Source organism: Pelecanus crispus, chromosome 6, assembly GCF_030463565.1.
Source record: "Pelecanus crispus isolate bPelCri1 chromosome 6, bPelCri1.pri, whole genome shotgun sequence".
NCBI classification, from domain to species: Eukaryota; Metazoa; Chordata; class Aves; order Pelecaniformes; family Pelecanidae; genus Pelecanus; species Pelecanus crispus.
The window spans coordinates 38,021,165-38,041,973 of record NC_134648.1 but is presented as its reverse complement, the minus strand read 5'-3'; the positions used below and the strand labels follow the sequence as shown (position 1 = coordinate 38,041,973).

At 34.6% G+C, this 20,809-nt stretch overlaps 1 protein-coding gene across 1 annotated transcript in view; it reads left to right on the top strand.

Moving 5' to 3' along the window:
- RYR3 (ryanodine receptor 3) overlaps positions 1-20,809 on the top strand; it is a 203,530-nt gene that overhangs the window by 142,902 nt on the left and 39,819 nt on the right. Inside the window, exons 65-75 of the mRNA XM_075713037.1 lie at positions 4,975-5,105; positions 6,448-6,768; positions 8,138-8,378; positions 9,928-10,015; positions 10,123-10,215; positions 13,035-13,055; positions 14,826-14,840; positions 17,839-18,009; positions 18,474-18,533; positions 19,647-19,778; positions 20,621-20,733. Coding sequence (XP_075569152.1) covers positions 4,975-5,105; positions 6,448-6,768; positions 8,138-8,378; positions 9,928-10,015; positions 10,123-10,215; positions 13,035-13,055; positions 14,826-14,840; positions 17,839-18,009; positions 18,474-18,533; positions 19,647-19,778; positions 20,621-20,733 — 1,386 coding nt within the window. The remainder of the gene's footprint in view (positions 1-4,974; positions 5,106-6,447; positions 6,769-8,137; positions 8,379-9,927; positions 10,016-10,122; positions 10,216-13,034; positions 13,056-14,825; positions 14,841-17,838; positions 18,010-18,473; positions 18,534-19,646; positions 19,779-20,620; positions 20,734-20,809) is intronic.

Below are 20,809 nucleotides of genomic sequence, written 5' to 3'. Positions count from 1 at the left end.
AATGTAGTTGCCTGTATCTTACAGTTCAATTCCACATACAAAAAAACCCAACCCAAAACTAAATAAAAGCAAACAACTCATCCTGCATATGGCAGTGTATCTGCAGGGAGTTTATTTTTCCCATAGGGAAGGCTAAATTTGTCCATGGGTTGCCATTAAGGTTCCCAAAGTTTGGCTACTGCATGTTGCTGTGGTAAGTAGGCTGAATACTAAGTAGGCTGTGTCTGTCTCACACCTAAGTCTATACAGAGTTCTCAAAATAGTTGTCCTGTGCGTAAAATTGTGAGCATATGTAGAGCATTTTGACAGCCTTTAACTCTACAAAGGAAACCACTTTACCAGTTACTTGCATTTTAAAGAGTAGGGTCTACAATTTCTTTAAGCATCTAGTTGCTATGTTATGTTCCAAGCCCTGGATTTTAGATCCTCTTCCATTAAAAAAGGCTCAAATCCGTATTTGCTCTTTCAGAAGAGAGAAGCCTAATTGTTGGTCTGTCTATCACAAGACAGGAGCCAAGGTAATCATAACCCTTCCTTATGCTTCTGAAGGCTTTAGGTTAGGCACTTCTCATCACTTTTCTTAAAAGTTTAAGATCCACAGGGCTTGAGAGAGACGCTGAACTGGAGGAAATAAGACTCTGTAGTCTGGTTAGGAGAGGCTTTGCCTAGTATGAGGAATGCTGTTCTCCACTTCCTTCCTTCCAGAATTTATTCAGTAATTCTTCCATGCAAAATGCAAGAGCAGTCTAGTGGACAGACTGTCTCTTTGCTCCCACCCTGCATGCATGTACATGTGTGCACAAGCTCGTTCTTGTGTATGTCCACATTCAGTTGTTTATACGTCCATCACTAAATTACAAAGCTATACTCTTTCTTTCTTCTCTTTCTGGGCTTGAAAATGTTAAATACTCTTTGACACAGATCTGACAGGCAAAACAGGAAGTGCCTTACCCCTATAGTCTAACTAGCAGTCAGGGTTTTCTCACAGGAAACAAAAGGTGGTTGTGTTTGAGTTGCCTTTCAATGAGAAGAACTCACAGCACAGGCCTCCACTTGATTGGCAAGAGCTGTAAGCACTGGACAGTTACATTAAATGTTGATGTTAGCAGCATTGCCTTTTCCTACTGCAGTTGTCACCTTGGAAGGGACGTGTGATCAGATCAGACATATCTGAGGAAATGAATTAGTCTCCTAAGGCTGTGTGACAGGTTTCCAACTGTGGATTTCATTTAGTTTGGTTTTCACGAGACTCACTCAGGCTCTTAAATTAAGGCTGTAGGCAGACATCAGTGTCTAGGTGGGAGGCAAGATTTCAAACACAGTGCTCAATATTTCAGCAAAACTTAGAAGTGAATGATTGAGCTGACTTGAAGTTATTCAAGTTAAACAATCCTCAGATTTAGGATTAAAGTGCAGTTTTTCTCCTAGTGAATTTTGGCGTGGACATTAAGAAGTTTTACCTTCCATTGCAGGGTGTCATAGTTCACTTTTCATAGGTGAATATCACTTTTCATGGCTGAAATAGTTCAGCTGGCTGCTGGGACTCAGGACTAAGTTGGATTGCTGCTGCTGCCTTGTTGTGGCAAACTTCCATTGTCAAGGAAGGGTTTTATCCTTTGTACAAAGCGTGTTGAGCTTGTTTATGATGCTGGAGATGTTTCTGATTTATCTGTAGATCTTTCGTCTCTAAATGTCTCTGTGGTTCATAGATGTTGAGGACTGGATGCAAAATGCAGTAGCCCTTGACTACTTTGACCCCTAATGCTCTACTAGCAAGTGTAGTATTATTGCTATAGACATTCTGACTATGAATTCTATACCCAGGTACCCAGTTCTTTTCATTCACTACATCAGAAATTTAGGTCCTAAATTTGGGGTTGAAAACTCCCTTTTCATACCCAGTACCCAAAAGTTGTATGTCCCTTTATGGTGTCTTGGTCTTTTCCTGGTTAGTTTATAGAAACACATTTCCAAAGGATTTTTAGCACAAATGATGAAGTATCTGTGTCAATAATAACAAACTTCTGCATAAGTTAAGAAATTATAGCGCTCTTATGTATGTAGTTAAACAGGACAAAATTAACTGCTGTATTCAGTCATACATATATTATCCAGATTGTCCAGTATAAGACTTTGATTTAACCTATTAGAGGCTTCTCAAAATGAAGACTGCCAAAGATGCAAGAAAGTCTGTTATAACAATGGCATAATACGAAATGCTTCTTCGTGCCCACCATCAGTTGGTGGTCTTTCTTTTTGCTTTAGTTTTTTCAAAGTCTAGATTGATTTGATTACATTTCAAGTGTTTTCCACTTCCTCCAAGACTTGCACATCAGCCTCTGACAGTTCTTCCTCATTCTTTGGAGCGAATGTTTCCACTTAGTTGTCTTCCTAACGTATTTTGTCTAAAGGGTTCATTTGGGTTCTCTTTAAGTACCCTTTATTGAACCACTCAGTTCCCCAAGTGATTTATTTTACATTATTTGCTTTTTATGTTAGTGACTATCTGCTCTGAATTTCTTTTTGCCTTTTCTAATTTCCATCCTGCAAAATTATAGGCTTTCCCTTGGTTTCTCATATTTAGGACTTCCATATGACAGAAAATATCTGTGTATTTAGGGTAATTTTCTTAGCCTTGTGGTATAATTGTTCACCTTATCTTCTTTTGGCTTGTTAGTATCCTACTTTCATATAGAAAGACGGGTATGTATTATGATATTGTCATGCATGTGGTTAAATAGCCTCAGTGCATTTGATCTTAGTCTTTTCAAATTACTTTTTAATAATGTTTGTGTACGTATATATACACACACCAAGTTTTTCCTTCTTGATCGATCAGAAGGGAAAGATGTAATAAAGTTTCCTTTTTAGGAAAATTTATGAAATCTATATATATAATATTGCATCGTTCATTACAGTTTAAATTGGATGAAATGTTCTGTGCTTGCTATCTGTGATACCAATGCATCATGTATTGTGTTGCAAAATGTACACTATGTGAATGGTCAGAATGTAAGGAAAGTTACATAGATATATAGGTGGAACACGTAGTTTCTTTTTAATTTTGTGGTAATTGATTTCTGCATTTTCCATTTTTTTGATGGCAGTAGAGCAACAATAAACTGTAGTTAAATTCTGTACAGAGAACGAATGAGCGTTCACCCTTGAAATAGAGTAATATTATGTGAGTCATGTTACATGAAATATCCAAGTGAACAAAAATCCTTTTTTAGAATGTTTTTCAATTCTGTAAGGCCATTGCTTTTGCCAATTTCTTTTGTTTCTCCTGCAACAAAAGAAATTGGAGGGTATATAGTTGCATATCTTCACATTCCAGCATGATTGTGAAATAAAAATTGACATAGGCAGTTGAAGATGAGGTAATAGATGGGTCACAATCTTTGACTTTAGGTCATACAATGAGGAAGGTTTTGTTGACACAAAGGAATCTTAAAAAAATTGTTTTTATTTCTGGAAGTTAAACAGTCACAGAATCATAGAATGCTTTGGGTTGGAAGGGACCTTTAGAGGTCATCTAGACCAACCCACCTGCAGTGAGCAGGGACAGCTTTAACTAGCTCAGGGTGCTCAGACCCCCATCCAACCTGACCTTGAACGTTTCTAGGGACGGGGCCTCTACTACCTCTCTGGGCAACCTGTTCCAGTGCCTCACCACCCTCAGTGTAAAAAATTTCTTCTTTATATGTAGTCTAAATCTATTCTTCTTTACTTTAAAACCATTATTCCTTGTCCTGTCACAACAGGCCTTGCTAAAAAGATTGCCCCCATCCTTCCTATAGGCCCCCTTTAAGTACTGAAAGGCCACAATAAGGTCTCCCCAGAGCCTTCTCTTCTCCAGGCTGAACAACCTCAACTCTCTCAGCCTGTCCTCATAGGAGAGGTGTTCCATCCCTCGGATCATTTTTGCGGCCTTCCTCTGGATCCGTTCCAACAGGTCCATGTCTGTTCCAAAAAAGACATGGAGCTTCAAAGTATGAAAGGTGTGTGCTATCTTTATCCGATCTGTATGTCAAATGTAACAAACTCTGTAAGGCACCTTGTATAAACAGTGCTTCAGAACTTCGAAAGAGTACCTTAGCTTTAGTTTTAAGCCAATGTGAGTCCAGTCTTATGCTGAGAAGGACTGTCTCAGCACCTCTTGCACCTTCATCCGCACATTTCCTCCCCTTTCTTCTTTTCTGGTAAATAATGTTTATGCAGCCAGATGATGAGCATGTTTTGTTGCTGTTGTTTTAGCTTGGTTACTTTTGGTTTTATGGTGAGGTTTGTTTTTAGCTGGACCAGTTCCTTCATCCAGCTTATCAAGATGTTATCTGAGTTTTAGTGCTAGCACAGAACAGACAAATAGGAACATGGGAAGGTTGTGTGGGGGAATACAGAATTGCCCCTTTCAGAACAGAAATGCTATAAAGAATGCTATGAAGTAATGAAATCAGTCTTTGATAAGTAGCAGTAGTGTTTCTCATCATTTGACTATGTAAACAGTATAATGTGTGAAGCAAAAGAAATACACACACAGAAAAGAAGTGAAATCTTGCAAAAGGGTATGACTGCCAAAACAAATTCCTGTTGATTATATGCATTTGCTCTTTGTTTAAGCAAACCAAAGGTATAATAAGAATATGCAGTTACTAATTTATTCTTTGTGCATACGCTAGACGTGTTTTCTGTAGTTTGTAGTCACACATTTGCACTGTGGAGCAGTTTACCTTTAATATACAATACATGGTGGGGGTTGTTTGTTAAAAAAATGTGTTTCTTATACCACTGTAATTTCCAGTAATTTTGTTCTTGTGAGAAATACTTTTCAAAATTGTCAAATAGTTCCTAATGTATTAAAAAGATAAATTAAATCAGCAATAAATGTTAATGCTGCTTTATAATGCATGCTAGACATTGAGAGCCTAGTGAAAGACTTCTTCTCAGGTAACTTTTAGTGTGTCTCATATACAGGCAGCGTCCCGCACTTGGTGAGTGCTTAGCATCTCTTGCAGCAGCCATTCCAGTAGCATTCCTTGAACCTTCTCTCAACCACTACAACCCGTTGTCTGTCTTCAACACAAAAAGTGCAAGAGAAAGAGCGAGTAAGTACTGTTCCTCATGCAAAAAAAAAAAAAGTGTTTGCTCCTCTCCAACTAATAGTAATAGAAAGAAATTGTAATAATGAAAAAAAAAAGTATGCCTTAGTAGGTAACTCCTATTATTGCTATTTCATTTCTTGTCATTTTAGCCTTGCTCTGCTTTGTTGATACTGTGTTAACATTGTTCCCTTTCTCCTGGCGTATTTGAACATGATGTTTGAATTCTTTTCTGAAGCTGCGTACTGTAATATTTGAAGCTTAGTTGAAGATCATATCTACATTACAAAAATTTTTAGCAAATTGTACAGTTGTGTTCTTACTAGCAACATGCAAGAGGTGTAATATCTTATTTATGTGAAAAGGAAAATTATATTTTTTTGTTGTCTTACCAGTACTCCAGTGCAGTTTGGTATAGGGAACTCCTGGCAGAATATGACTTTGATTCCACGAAACCTTAATCAAAGGAGCATGAGTCCTTCCACGTAGATTTTCTTAGCTTGCTTCTCTCCCAACTTACTCCTGATGGACTCTCATATCTTAAAGTATTTCAGTATTTTCCTCATTGATCTGTGCAAGAGTCATTACCTGCCAAAATCATTGTTCCTTTAAACAAACAAACAAAGTAGGTACATGGATTCCATGTTCTTCATAAGTTTTTCCATATAAAAGCAGTTATGGAAAAGCTTGTGCTAGCCCTTTCTTCCTGTCAGCTCTACTTTATAGAAGCAGCACTGGTGGAAGAAGAATTTTGCTAGAGTGATTGATATTAGATTATGATGAGTTATTAACTGCTGAATAAGCACCCTTCAATTTCTAATACAAGCATCTGATGACTGGAATTCTTTCCTGGCATTTTTGTTAGGAGATAGGTGTGCAGAGTTTGTGAACTAGTTACAGTTAATTTTAATCTCACCCATAATTTTGAGCTGTTTGTTTTCTTTTCCTTGAGGTGGATTTAATCTTTTGCAAATTGACATGAAAGTTCTGAATGATTATGGAAATGATAGTCAGAGTTTATCCGATATTGATATAAGGTCTCAGTTCTGCACTTTTATGTAGCTGGGCTGCTCACCAGATAATTGCAGGACACCTTATGGTAAAGCCATAGCTTTATGGCAGCTATTGTTTACATCACTATATGCATGTCATCAGAAAGACATAATTTATGAGATGAGAGACCCATGTATACCCCACAGTCTTACTGTGTAGTTATGTCTGCCCAAGATGGTGACAGAAAAAAACTGAGTGGCAATGTTACTTGTATTTAGGGTTTAAACATAGATGAATGTAGATGTTCTCCTTTATTTTGTTAATTAATCTTTTGCTTTTCTACCCTTACTTGCAGTTTTAGGTATGCCTGATACAGTAGAAGAGATGTGTCCAGAGATCCCTCAGTTGGATGGACTAATAAAGGAAATTAATGATTTAGCAGAGTCTGGAGCAAGGTATACTGAAATGCCTCACGTAATTGAGGTTATCTTACCCATGCTATGCAACTATTTATCTTACTGGTGGGAAAGAGGGTCTGAGAGTGTTCCTCAAAGTGCTGGGCCTTGCTGTACAATGGTAACATCTGAGCATCTGAGCATCATTCTTGGAAACATCCTGAAAATCATTAACAACAACCTGGGAATAGATGAAGCGTCTTGGATGAAAAGAATTGCAGGTACTGTAAATATTTTTAAAGAGTAATTGTACCTAATAATATTTCATTACTTTGCTACACTTTACCATGTTACCCAGTGATGTATTAATAATAAATTGTAATTAAAAACAGCAGGAAAGAAAGATAAAGAGTAGATAAGTGACAATAAGAGAAAGATACTTTAATTTTTAAAAAAAATTTCTTATTATTTTTATGCATGTGTTATAGCATCACTGTAAGCGGAGAACTTTCTGTACAGCATTATGGATTTCAAAAATCTTACCTTCTCTATGCACAGCCTTAGCATTTAATTTGGAGTTGTGAATTCCATTGATTTTCAAGACACCTAAGAACTGAGCATTGCGGTAGAGAGTATAAGTCCTCTGAATTCTGTTCATGAAATATCAGGACAAAAGGGAAAGAAAGTGTATATGGTGAAATAATCCCAGGAGTAACCCAAGTTCAGGATTAGTTGCTTTGCCTGAGTAACTGTGCCAGCTATTAAATGAGCAGAAAGGTTTCTCAAAATGTCCTGTGACAGTTAGTAGCTAGCTAGCTAAAGAAATTTACTGTATCCAAATTTATCATTCATCTTAATCAATGTAAGAATAATATGCAATGAGGTCATTCAAGAAAATCTTACGTAAAGGTAATAATTTCCTGTTAAATTTTAATGCCCCATTGGTACTGGCTTTTCAGTATTATTTTAAATACTGGAAGGTCTTTTATAATGATAATAATAATAAGGATTCCATTAAAATTTAGTAAGAAGTTTGCTGCTTAATTGTAGAGACCGCTACTTGCAGTTTCATAGTGGCTGCTTATCTACATAAGGAGATAAGGTACTAGTGTGGTTCTTGCAAGGATTTTTGACTCGGGTGGTCTGTATTTTATTACTGCTGCTTGTACAAAATAGATGTATGATCTTGAATTACTCATTCATTCTCTGCATGTTAGCTTGCCCAAGGCAAAACAGGTAAAGGAATTCTTCCAGAACACTGTCTTCTGACTGTTCTCTGACATTGTATACAAACCCCCCCCGTCACACGCACACAAAAAAGCCAATATTTTTGTGAGGGCTTTGTGTCTCAATCCCTACTTTGTTTAGGTTCTAAGTTAGAGACATGTGAATTGCCAAAACCATGGTAGTTTAACTGACATAAGACTGAAATACTTACAATCTGAATTCCCAGTAACTAGCTTTTAATCTCTCAATACACACCATTATTACAAAGCTATGTTCATATTTTTATTAATAATTTTACAGTGCTCTGGAAATAGGTGAAGTACTATGACCTTTATGTTTTCTAGAACTGCAGAGTTCATATTAACATGATGAAGAACATCAATTGTGCATTAATCATAGGTTTATCTATATTTTTATGTATAGTTTATGCTCAACCCATCATCAGCAAAGCCAGGCCTGATCTGCTCAAAACTCACTTTATTCCAACACTGGAGAAACTGAAGAAGAAAGCTATAAAGATTGTGATGGAAGAGGAGCAACTGAGAGCAGATAGTAAAACTGACACCCAAGAAGCTGAGCTACTCATTCTCGATGAGTTTGCTGTTCTTTGTAGAGACCTTTACGCCTTCTATCCAATGTTAATACGTTATGTAGACAACAACAGGTAAATAAAAACTAATAATTAAACTCATATTTAACATGCTGGAGTCCATGATCAGATAATCAGAAAGAACACAATGCATTTAATGTTATGCTGAGAATCAGATCCTGAGTATTTTAAGATTCTTAAGTTCTAGTATGATGTACCTTGAATTCACACCTTTTTCTCACATGCATTTGGCTTACTTGGTTGTATTGTAACTGCACTACCATCATGGAGAATGCATATCCTGACCAGACATGTCATAGATGCTACTGCAGCCCAATGACATTACAAATGAATATGACTTTCAAAAATTAAAAAATGGCTAAAACCCTTAACTGTTAATGAAGGGGTGAAAAACTATTTTGCCTCTTGAATCATTCTATTTGTAGATAATACCACAAAGATGTTAATCTTTTGTGTTGTTTTTTTAAGGCAGAAATAAAAAGTGTTTGGACAACATTGTATTGCCTTTGGAATTACCAGAAGTTTTTCTCCTCAACCATTTACTGAAGGATTATTCTGTGCCTACAGTTTCCCTTTCCTTTGTACCAGAACATGACCCCAAGATGCTCTTCAGAAGAGTATCTGAAATGTCTGTAGTACCTCAGTATCTACAGTATTTTAATCCTATCCTTAACAACATTGTTCTTCTGCACACAATCATTCTCCACTTACATTTTTTAGCTGTTATCACATATTGCGCTTGTTAGGAGCATTTTCATTGCATGCATGATCATTTATGCTGTGAATCAATTTACACTGAGAATTATTTGCTTTTTCTAGATGAAGTCAAGGCTTTACTAAGTCAGACCTTGTTGACAAGGAAACACTTCAAATTTTTAAAAAACCACAGATTTAACTGGGCTGTGGAGAAATCCAACTAGAAAGATAGAGTTAATGAGCTTAAGTCACAATGTAGTAATTCTTTCCATGTCTGCTGTCAGATGCCCACTTTATGTGTGGTCATATTAATGCATTTTAATTTGGAGACATTGAAGAGGACTGCATCTGTTCATTCATTTGCCCACGTTTTCTGAGCATCCTTGTGCAGACAGACCCAGACTGAAGTTGTATTAGTTCCTGGATTACAAAAATAAACCAATTGAAGTAGTCAGTGCCTACAGCTCTACCCACTCATACATTTCACTGTACTCTTCCTCCTCTCCCCTTTATAGTGTTCTCTTTGGGATCAACACAAAGTTTTGATAAGAAAGTTTTATTGGGGGGGGGGGTAGAAATAGAGAAATACTCAGAGAAAGAGTTTTGCTTTTCAGCCAGGTCTGTTTTCTTGACTAGTTCACAGAATAGGCACAAAAACATGTGTTGGCACCATGGGGAGGAGGAGCAGGCAGAATAAGTAGGCAAGAATTAGGAGTTTTGTCGGAGATGAGTTAAACTGCCATGAAAAATGGTCTCTCTAACCAGGGTCATGGAAAATCAAAGTGATTCTCATTAAATTCCAAGATTAACTATACAAATGTAACCTGATCTTTTAAATAGAGATGGTTATATTCAGTTGTCTAATTTTAAATGTCTTATTTTAAATTTCTCTTGTTTTTGTAATTAGAGCCAATTGGCTAAAGAAACCAGATGCAGATTCTGATGAACTCTTTCGAATGGTAGCTGAAGTTTTTATCCTCTGGTGTAAATCACATGTAAGATAAGATGTCTACTTTCTCTTCCATTTCATTGTATCTTTAAATATAAACGTGGTACATGCGGATGAATTAAACTTCTGCTGATTTTTTTTTTTCATCTTTAGAATTTCAAAAGAGAAGAACAAAATTTTGTGATTCAGAATGAAATCAACAATTTGGCATTTTTAACAGGAGACACCAAGAGCAAGATGTCTAAAGTAAGTTAATGGAGATTTGTGGATCAATTAAATCTTCAGCATGTGTTTAGTATGTTGTAAGAAGGTTCTGAAAATCTACTCAGATTGCAGCTGCTGTGCTGGTAGAAGACACAAAATACAGATTTGCTTCTTGATGATAAACATGACAACTACTATGCAGAATATAGGCTATGGACCTTAGATTAACTTACCAACTGTCTGCTAAGTAGTCAAAGAGGCAAGATTAAAATAAAGGTCTTGATTTGAAAAAGTTACGCATATAAGAGAATATGGGTTGTAACATAATATGGGTTGTTGATCTTTCAGAAAAAAAAAAAAGGTAGACTATTTTATAAAAGCAAGTGAAGAAACATTGGTTGCCTAATCTTTTTCTTGTGAATGTCCATCAGTATTGTTGTCAACTTTGATGGAGGAATGCTGTCTTTGCATATACCTCTTTATTCATACATACAGCGTGCCACATGTGCACTGTTTTTCTTGTTTCTTATTAATGACCACATTCATTTCTTTTTTGCTCATTTTCAATGTGACAAGATGCCGACATGATGGCTGGAAAGTACATTTGTTACCTGTATAATAGAGAAAATGCATGTTGTCAAGGTAAAAAATAGCGCTTTGACATTAGCAAAGGAAGATTGCCTTACTCATCTAAAGCCAGTTGAAGTCTAATTCCAAATTAGTGTCCATAAATGTAGCAAAGAACCCTTTGTTTTATTCATATTTGTAATGTGTTTGGAGTAATCCTATTCTGAAAGTGATCCAGAGAAGTGGTGGGGTTTATTGTTTTGTATTTCACTATATTTTGATTGTCTGTAACCCAGCTACTGTAAGTCCAATTTTAGACAATACAGTGTCAGACAAAATGTGCCATTGGATTTCTTAATTCTTTCAAAAAATGTTTGCTTCTTTTCTTTTTTTTTTTTTTTTAAGTTCTGAAACTTGGTTAAGCCAAACCCTGATATTGGAAAGTTTACAAGCAAAAATAACAGATTTTCTCCTCATCATTAGTTCATGACTGGCAGTGAACAGCAATTAAAACTATATAGAGAATTCCATATTTGGAGAAAAGGAAATTTTTAATGTGTTTTCTTGTTTTCAAGATGCAGCTCCTTGAAATTGTGCGATAGAATTGAAATATTTTTATTATCCTTGTTAGCGAGATGAGTAGTGGGCACAGTCCAGGCTATTTGATGATCAGTTGCACAGTAACAGTGTCTAACATGTAGCTGGGTTTTGTATTTTATCATATGACAATCACTACACATACATTTAATACATATACTTCAACATTAGAATTGGCCTGAGGAGCCAAGAATTAGGTGTACTTTTTTAAAAACATGATAGATTAGAATCAGGTGATTCATATTTAATCTAAATTGTGTCTCACTGCAGTATTGATAATAGGATAATATTATGTAAACTGTTAGTGTCATATTTTAGTCAGTCTGGCATGTCAGGAATGACAAAACAAATCATCACAAAATACAGAATAGGTATCCCTCATACTGCTCCAATTTGGATAAAATCACAGGAATTTAACATCAAGAATCTGTGTGACCCAAATGTGAAAAAGTTTGGTTTTGAGATTACATTTTTAAATGCCTGTTGTATATATTTAAATATACAGATATATTATGTATAAATATTTGTATAAATATATTTTTACGTAACAGGGAGGTAGATGCATATGTAAATGTGCTTTTCTTCATATGGGTGTACAGTACAGGGAAATTATAATTTTTTTTATATGCATAGAATTTTTTTGTAAGCATATTAATATCAAATCATAGTGTTCAAGGATACTGTGCATTGTTATCACTAATATAGGAAAAAATAAAAGATTGTATTGTTCATGACTGAATATTTTATTAATATGGTACCATATCTGCAGGAGTGACTGCAGAACAACTGATTATTTAGATAGGCATTTGTGTCATGATGATTTAAATACCATGATACAATACGAGGCATCTTCTACAAGTGTTGTATTGGTTTCCTATATATGGTTTCTAAGCAGGAAATTGATAACGTTTCATAACATATAATGCAAGTGCTCTAAACCCAACTTATTTATTAAAGCATACATTTAGATCTCAATAATTTTTTTTAAGACTGCATAGTTTAGAACAAACAAGAAATTCTCTAAGTAGCTGAATTTCAGGGTTTCTTACAAATTTTGGTACTTATTTATATCCTCAGGGAATAATCAGTAGAGGACATAACATTAGGAAACATTATTTTTTTTCAATTTCTTGCTTTAATATTAATATTCAGCCCAGGAAGTAGTACGCTAACAGAATAAGTAGCACTTTCCTCTTTATCACCAGTTCATCTTTATTCACATTATTTTTAGTGGAAGCAATCATATCCATTATTTAGCAAGGATGAGAATGTATAGATAACTATGAATATGAACATTGGCTATTAACAGTTAGCCCAAGACAGAACAGTTCGGGGTCTCTTAAAGGAGTAAGGCCCCATGCTGATCTCAGACTGTTTTAGACAACTGTCTGTCTTACAACAGAGATGTATTTTTCCTAGGGTACTAGTGTGTAAGGTGTGATATACCATCTATGGAATGTTCTATATCTTTACATGCCATATGCAGAAAAAAAATATGCAGAGGATGAAGGTTTAGCATTACATTATTTATCAGTAGCTAATAGCAGTGGTAACGTGATTCATCATTACAATCAATAAATTGATTGAGTACCCATTGTATTTTGATTATACAATTTTAACTTTGTTAATATTTTCTCAAATAAATGTATTAACAGCTGAGCAAGTCTTTTAATTTTTCTTTTCTAAAAAAATGGCAGCAGATTGCTCGGAGGGGAATGGTAAGTTAGAGAACTTTCAGTCTGAGAGAGACTGGTAACTTAAATTGCTATGAAATAACAGATTTGTGATAGAAATGTTGAAATGGAGAATTTAAACACATTCAACTCCACTAATCTGTTATTTTTGAACCCTTTGTAGGTTTGCTGATAAAACAGCATTTTGATTAAGATGCAATGATGTCCTATTGTGTTTTACAGTTAATTGGTATAAAAGACTAAACATACATATTCACATGTACATTATGAATGTGTAATAGATATGTGGGCATTATTAATTTTTTTGTATCTATTTTTAAAAAGCATTTGGCTATACCTATTATAGAAGTTTGAGGCAGTCATAAAATCCAACTTTACTACAAAACAAAATTGTGGTTTGTGCCCATTTGTGATATGTAATACATATTATTTGCAAATTTACAATAACTAGAGAATTTCATGTTAGTATTTTCTGCAAGAATTTTAGAAGTCTTCTTTGAGACTATTTCAGTTGCATAGAATACATCTCCTTTAGATATACTGTGGTAAATCATGAGTGGATTACTTTTATGGTCATCTCTAATAAATGAAATATAATTAACGTCTTGTCTTTACCTACTTTTGGTGTATATCTGCTGAGCCATGTCTGTGCAGCATCTACATATTTCACACAATTGAAATTTTCAAATAAATTTGCTATTTGTCTGAGCAAGGTATTTAAGATTCTAAGATGCTTAACACTTAATTTGATGATTAGTCTTTCAGTCTTTCTTGACTTGTAGCTGGTTTTCTTCACTATGTGATACAGTAGGATATAAAAAGAGATTTTAATAATAGTTTGGCTTCAACGTTTTGAGGCTAATTCAAGTATCACAGGAAAACAAAGTTACTACTAGAGCTATCACAGAACGGGGGGCTTGTTTGTGGTTATGTTTTTTCTGTTTGTTTCTAACCAACAGTTTTCTGTAGTATTTTTTCCCATGCCTAGTCAAGGATTCTTTTGAGTAACAGTTGAAATTTTTTGCCTTTTTACCATAACTACATGGTTTTATTGTTATCTTCCTAAGATTGCCTGACACAATGGTAATATAGTGTTGACTATGGAATACATGTTTGTTTAAGTGTATTTATGGTATTAACATAATAACCAGGAAAAAAAACTGTGTATGTGTGAGAGTTACAGTTGAGTTTATAATAGTGTTCTTAAAATGGGTAGTGCTGAGAGATACGAGCTTAAGTCAAGTTTTCTCTCAGGCTGTCTTCAAAACAGTAATGAGCTATGCAGTGGGAAAATACATCTATATATTAAATGCTGCATCTTCACAGTGATAGTTTGATTCCCATTTCTAAACATAATTTTTCTCAATCATATTTTGGTGGGGAAAAGAGGTAGAAAGAGCTATTTTGGTGAAAAAGTGAATATTTTTCATTATTGGACTATCCAGAGTTCCAGACATCTTCCTTGAACAATATTGGAAAAAGATGCAGTAATTGGTATATTGATGTGCTTACCTACTAGATGTACTTCCTTATGTGCTGAAGCAACAAATGGTAGTGCTGAATAGCAACAGATAAATTCAGAAGTTCAATCATTTAATAAGGATTAAGCTGAATAAAAATTACTTCACTGAGATCTCCTTTGATAATACACTTACAGTCTATTGTTTTAGGTACAAACTTCAAATATTTTTATTGTCTTTATAAAACTGAGTAAGTTTATTACTAACTTGTAAAATTATCATCTTTTCATCTCTTTTACTTATGTTTTTTTCCCTTTATTTTTCTTTCATACAGGCCATGCAAGTAAAGGTACAGGTCAAAGTGCATGATGTGTCTTTGTTTTAGATTTAGAGATGATCAGGCTCCAAGCATTCTTTCCATTGATCATAGCAGTGGCGTCACAAAGTGAAGGCCCAGGTTCCACCCACTATAAATTTTCTCCAAGTTAGAGGGACAGTATTTGACCAGAGCAGCTGAAATTCCCTTTGGCACTCCCACATGTTGCTTAATGTGAAAATGTAGTAAAGTTACCTTTTGTAATTATTTTGGATGTACATTCCGCCTCTGCTGTCTCTCTGCATTCTGATTTTTTTGCTAATGTATTGAAGCAGACATTGTAAAAGCAATGCCTAAGTAGAGTCGCCAGAAACATGTATTTGGCTTATGATATTCAAGAAAAATGTATGGGAGAAATGTGCTATAACCTATACCCTGTCTGTAGATCAATAGAAGATTGTATTAGAACCAATAAGTTTAAATAAGATATAGAGTTCAAATCCTACCTTTTTCCAAAATTAAAATGATCTTTACTAAAGATGTGAGGTGTGACAAAGCTTTTGAATATTCCTTGTTTCTTTTACGTATTTAATATATTCAAAGCTTTCTTTGTCTCCAATGAACCATAGTTCTCCTTCCTTTGCATCACTCATATTATCTTTTTTTAATATGAATTTCTAATACAGATGAGTACTTTTCAACCTATGGTGCGTTTTTCAGTGGTGAAGCAGAATGAACAGCAAAATGGAGCATAAAACCCTTTCATCTTTCCCTTCACCCTGTGTGCTGAGAAGCACACATGAGGCCATGAAGAATTTTTAATGAATAGAATTGCAGGCATAAGTTAAAAAGTGAGCAGTTGGGTTAAACTAATAGACCTGATTTCACACTTTGCTATTGTCAAACTTCCTCAGGTACATAGAGTAGGATTTAATGAATGCTGTCATGATAATCTCAGAGAATTGAAGGTTTAAGGAGGGTTGGAAATAGTAAAAACATTAATTCCATCATCTTAGCCAGTTTTAGCTTTTTTTTTTTAGTGTAAATAAATTCTTTCTTCTTTTTGATTGTACATTTAATTATTATGAATCTATTGGAGAATCTGTAATTCTTTTTCTTTATATGTTTGTTGAAGAAATGTCCATTTATGTGTTTAAATCCTCAGACAAGTAAGATCATTATGTGCTGTTAGGCAACCAGATTATGTCATTCTTGTTGAGGTCCTTTTAGCACAGTTAATTATGTAGGCAAAATATATCCAATGTAATGCTCTTTACATACAAAATGAAGGTATTGTGTTTACTTATAGGTGCGTATTTGAACTGAGACACAATTTTGTTGTCATTTACGTTTCTGTTTGTGACTCTACACATTTATCAACAGGAGTTATGAATATGGAGAGCAGAACTTGATGGCAAAGGCAGAATGGATCTTCTTTTCTTGTTTTAAAAATGGTTAGGTTTTAAGGTTCACCTATTTCTCCGTATCTAGTTATTAATCTTAAATGAAAATAAGGAAAATTGGATGTGTAAAATGTCCTCAAACATAAAGACACAGAAAAGTAAACCAGTATCTCTCCTTCTTTTCATTTTTTTTTTAATGTATCTATTATGTATTTTGTTGTTCCTTATTTAAGATGCATAGTGACGCCACTGGAATACAGTAATACATTGTGGGATTTGTTTGTCTGCTGTCAATGTAGAGTACAAATAATGTCATTATTATAGCCATTACATCACTGCTATTTCTAAGGCACTTCCAAAAGCAAAGCTTTGAGGCAAAGTACTCTCTTGCAATTGTTAGTTCCTTAAGAAAGGAAGCCACATCCATTGTGTGTTCCCTCTGACCTGCAAAATGCTCAACACCAGCTATGTACACAGAGAATCACTATCTAGGAGACAGAATTTGCCAAAATTTACCACTGACTAGAATATGTATGGCTGCCTTTTTTTCTTTCAGTGACCACTGTGATAATAGTGTGGTAATAATTGGTAAATAATGAATTGCAATGGATTCTGCTGTATCCTTATGTGGAACTACACAATGTATTGTAAAAACAGGAGTCAGTAAAATTTAATTGACAGAGGGAAAAGGATGTGGAGGGTTAAATGCAAGCATTTGCTATTTTGTAGTGTTGTATAAGCCTTGGAGGCCTAGTCCTGAAATCTTATCTTAGGCAAAACTCCCCTCGAGTGTAGCAGGAGTTTAATCTAGGTGGAGAATTCAGAACTGGGCTATTTTTATGTTGTTGTTGTTTACCATATGTTCATTAAATATATGGGTCTGTTCTAAAGATTTTGATTCGTTGTCTCATAAATGAAAAGTTGTATGTGAAATATTGTTGTACAGTGTCTGTTGTAAGAAGATAGGGCAGATGTTATTCTGTTGTCCTGTTTACTTCTCTCTTTTGTTTTCCTATTACTCATGATTTCCAAAGATGCAAGAGATTTAATTTTTCATCCCAGAGTTACTTACATTAGCCAAAGCCGAAGGGCAGTGCTTTTTCCAGAGGCACTGATTCACTGGCATTTCATTGCATTGAATCAAAGTCTTTTAGGTACTGGTATTTTTCAGTTGAGACGAGTCAGCCAATATTCATTCATTCAGACCCTGGATAACTATCTTTATGCAAACTTCTAACAAAAATGTAAACATCCTGAATTTGTTGCTGTAACATTTAGAACTAATAGTGTCCCCTGAGACTGACTCAGCTTTTAATTTGTAGGGTTGTTTCTGATTTGGGTGGTAAGATCCAGAAAATATAGTTAAATTGATATGTATGAAGGTACACAAAAGTATGTTACTGCTATTAAAATATTACTGTTATTGCAATTTCTGCATTGGCGCACACCAAAAGTATTCCTTTACATTTCCCGCTCAAGACTGTACACCCTTCCTCTAATGTAGCATTTTTAAATTAATTGTACTGTATCAGGAACATAGTTTCCTGGGACCATTAGGGGAAGAGCGTGTTGGAAAAGTGTGTAATCAGAGAATTACAGTCATTTACTTTTCTATTTTTTTATTATAGTCTGGAGGACAAGATCAAGAGAGAAAGAAATCAAAACGTAGAGGGGATTTGTACTCCATACAAACATCCTTGATTGTAGCTGCACTTAAAAAGATGCTTCCTATTGGTTTGAATATGTGTACTCCTGGAGATCAAGAGCTCATCTCTTTGGCTAAGACTAGATACAGCCATGTAAGTGTATACTTTGTAATAGTTTTTAATGCAAAATAAGCAGAACTTTATAAACTGAACTTTGAGTCATAGATATCTAAGCAGTCAATATAATTAAATTTATCAATGTACTGTAGGCAATTTTAGCTGCTAATTGTGCTTTCACAAGAAAAAGCAGTGTGTATAGACAGCTGCCATCATTTCCATGTAATTTTCCATTTGTGTACCATGTACGTTTTTATATATGCATATTCATTTGGACCAAATACTGAAATACCATTAGCTTTAATTCTCTTCAAAGTTTAATCCTTGTTTTGTGGTCAAAATTAAAGAAAGCCTTTGCCCTATGCCCTTCTGGTAACTTACATACTTTGAAAACTAAAGAGGTTAAGTTTCAATATTAAAATAATAGTTGTTCTATGTTGCACATGTTCTTATGAGATGAATCATAATCTGAATTGAAAAATTATTCTACCTTTCTACAGAGGGACACTGATGAAGAAGTCAAAGAACATTTACGTAACAACTTACATTTGCAGGAAAAGGTAATATAAAAAAATCTGTCTTAAAGATGCTGATATGCACTTTTAAAACACAGAAGTCACAATTCTTTTGTTTATAATGATACATTAAAAAAAATAGTGTGAAAAGCTATTAGAAAAATTGCCATTTTGACATTTTTATTCATAATTTTTTCATTACAATAATTAGTTTATTTGCAGCTTTGGCTGTTATTTTCAAGTTTCAGGAAGTCCTATAGAACAAGACAAGTGCAAAGAATTGAGATATTGGTAGTTTTAAAGCTATAATTACTTAGAATCAGCTCGATCCAAGAAGAAAATAAAACTGTACTATTTCAGCTTCTCTTCCTGAACTTAACTTGCACTAATGATTAAATAATATTTCTAAGAATATATGCATTTTAAAGTGACTATGATAAAATAAAAGCTTGTGTCATCTTAACACTTAAGTTTTACAAGCACATTTATGTTCCTACTATTTGTATGCTGAATGCACTGTCAAAGGTGATGCCAAAATGGACTCCTTATCATTCTGTAAATAATAAATAATTTAGATCATTGCCTACAGTCTTCGAACATACTAGGAGTAATGCATTTATCTGTCATGGGAGATGACTGTCTGGTTGCTATAAATGTGTGCTTACATAAATTTAAATTGGACACACTATGTAATTCTAATGTGATTTTTCTATCTGTCTTGCGAAAACCCCCAAACTTTTGGCTGTAACTCTTCACCTACTGAAATTCCAGCTGTCTTTTATAGACTCCATGAAATAGCTTTCCACTGTGGGTACAGAAGTCCTGCAAGGACTTAAACTCAATGCCAGTACTAAATGTACTTCCTTATTTTTAATGCAGTTAAATGGGATACAGAAGTCCCAGGGTGCTTTATTTGATTTCATGAAATAAAAATACAGAACCTTGCTTAAGAATTGAGTTCAGTTACCCAGCAGTATACAGAATCTAATGCCATTTTCTGAGCAGCTAGCACATGGTAATTTTGACTAAAAGGGGACAGATGAAGTGGGAGTATCTATAACATTCTTTATTGTGCTATGAGAATAATAGTGGTGGTAGTACTAGTCAAATTCAGTATCTTCATTCGGCAGCTAACGTACGAAATATGTTGGTTTTTAGTCTGATGATCCAGCTGTGAAATGGCAGTTAAATCTGTACAAAGACATTTTGAAGAATGATGAACCTACTGATCCTGAGAGGAATGTGGAACGTGTGCAGAGGATATCAGCTGCTCTGTATCATCTGGAACAGGTAAGAAGTTAAATGTCTGTACTCTGTTTTAAAGTAGCATGGGTTTTCCTTGTAGAGATCATTTCAACTTCAGTGAGTGTCCTTATTAAAGTTCCAGATAAAAATTATTTTTGCGCATGCGTGCATGTGCACACACACACACACATACAGATGTGTATATATGCAATGTTTTTAACGTAATCTGTTGAAGTGCCTCAATTTAGCTTCACGGAAAACTTGGGATGTATTTGCCTCTGCAAAACTTTGTGAACAGTCACAAGAAGTATAGTATACAAATCATCACCATTCAGTAGCTGAAAACTGTAATTTTAGGAAGAGATGTTTGCATGTGCATTTATTTTTAATATACTGGTTTTAGCCCGTCTCCTATTTCTGCACCTGAGGATGCTGTAGCAACTTTTGAATCAGTTGCCTGTTCATTCAAATGATGCAATTTAAATACAAAAAGGCATTTGTACTCTTTCCACATAAAGTTAATCCATTTCATTCACAAGTCATATAGCACAGAAATTTGTTTACATGAACAATTGAATATGCATAGTTAGAAACAGACAAAATAACCATTCTGGAATTTTACCAAGGAGTCCTACACATGAGGTACTCTGGCATCTTGAGCTTTTCTGTATAAAATGAGAGATACTATATATAAAGGCCCCCGGTATTTTTTCTTACCGATTTAAAAACAAAAAAAAAAACAAAATAAAACAAAAAAAAATCAGATGATAGGGAGCATTTGTAACATTTTCTAATTTGCTAACTACATTAACCACTAGCTAAAAAGAAAATTTTGAATAAAAATTGAATAGTTTCCATTGTATGTGCTAGAAGATATTTTCCCATAGGTTGAACAACCACTGAGATCAAAGAAAGCTGTTTGGCACAAACTCTTGTCAAAACAACGCAAAAGAGCTGTTGTTGCGTGTTTCAGAATGGCACCATTATACAACCTGCCAAGGTAAATGACTTAAAGGTTTATTTTTTCATAACTTAATTTTACATTTCTGAGTGCAAATATTGCTTGTGTGTATACC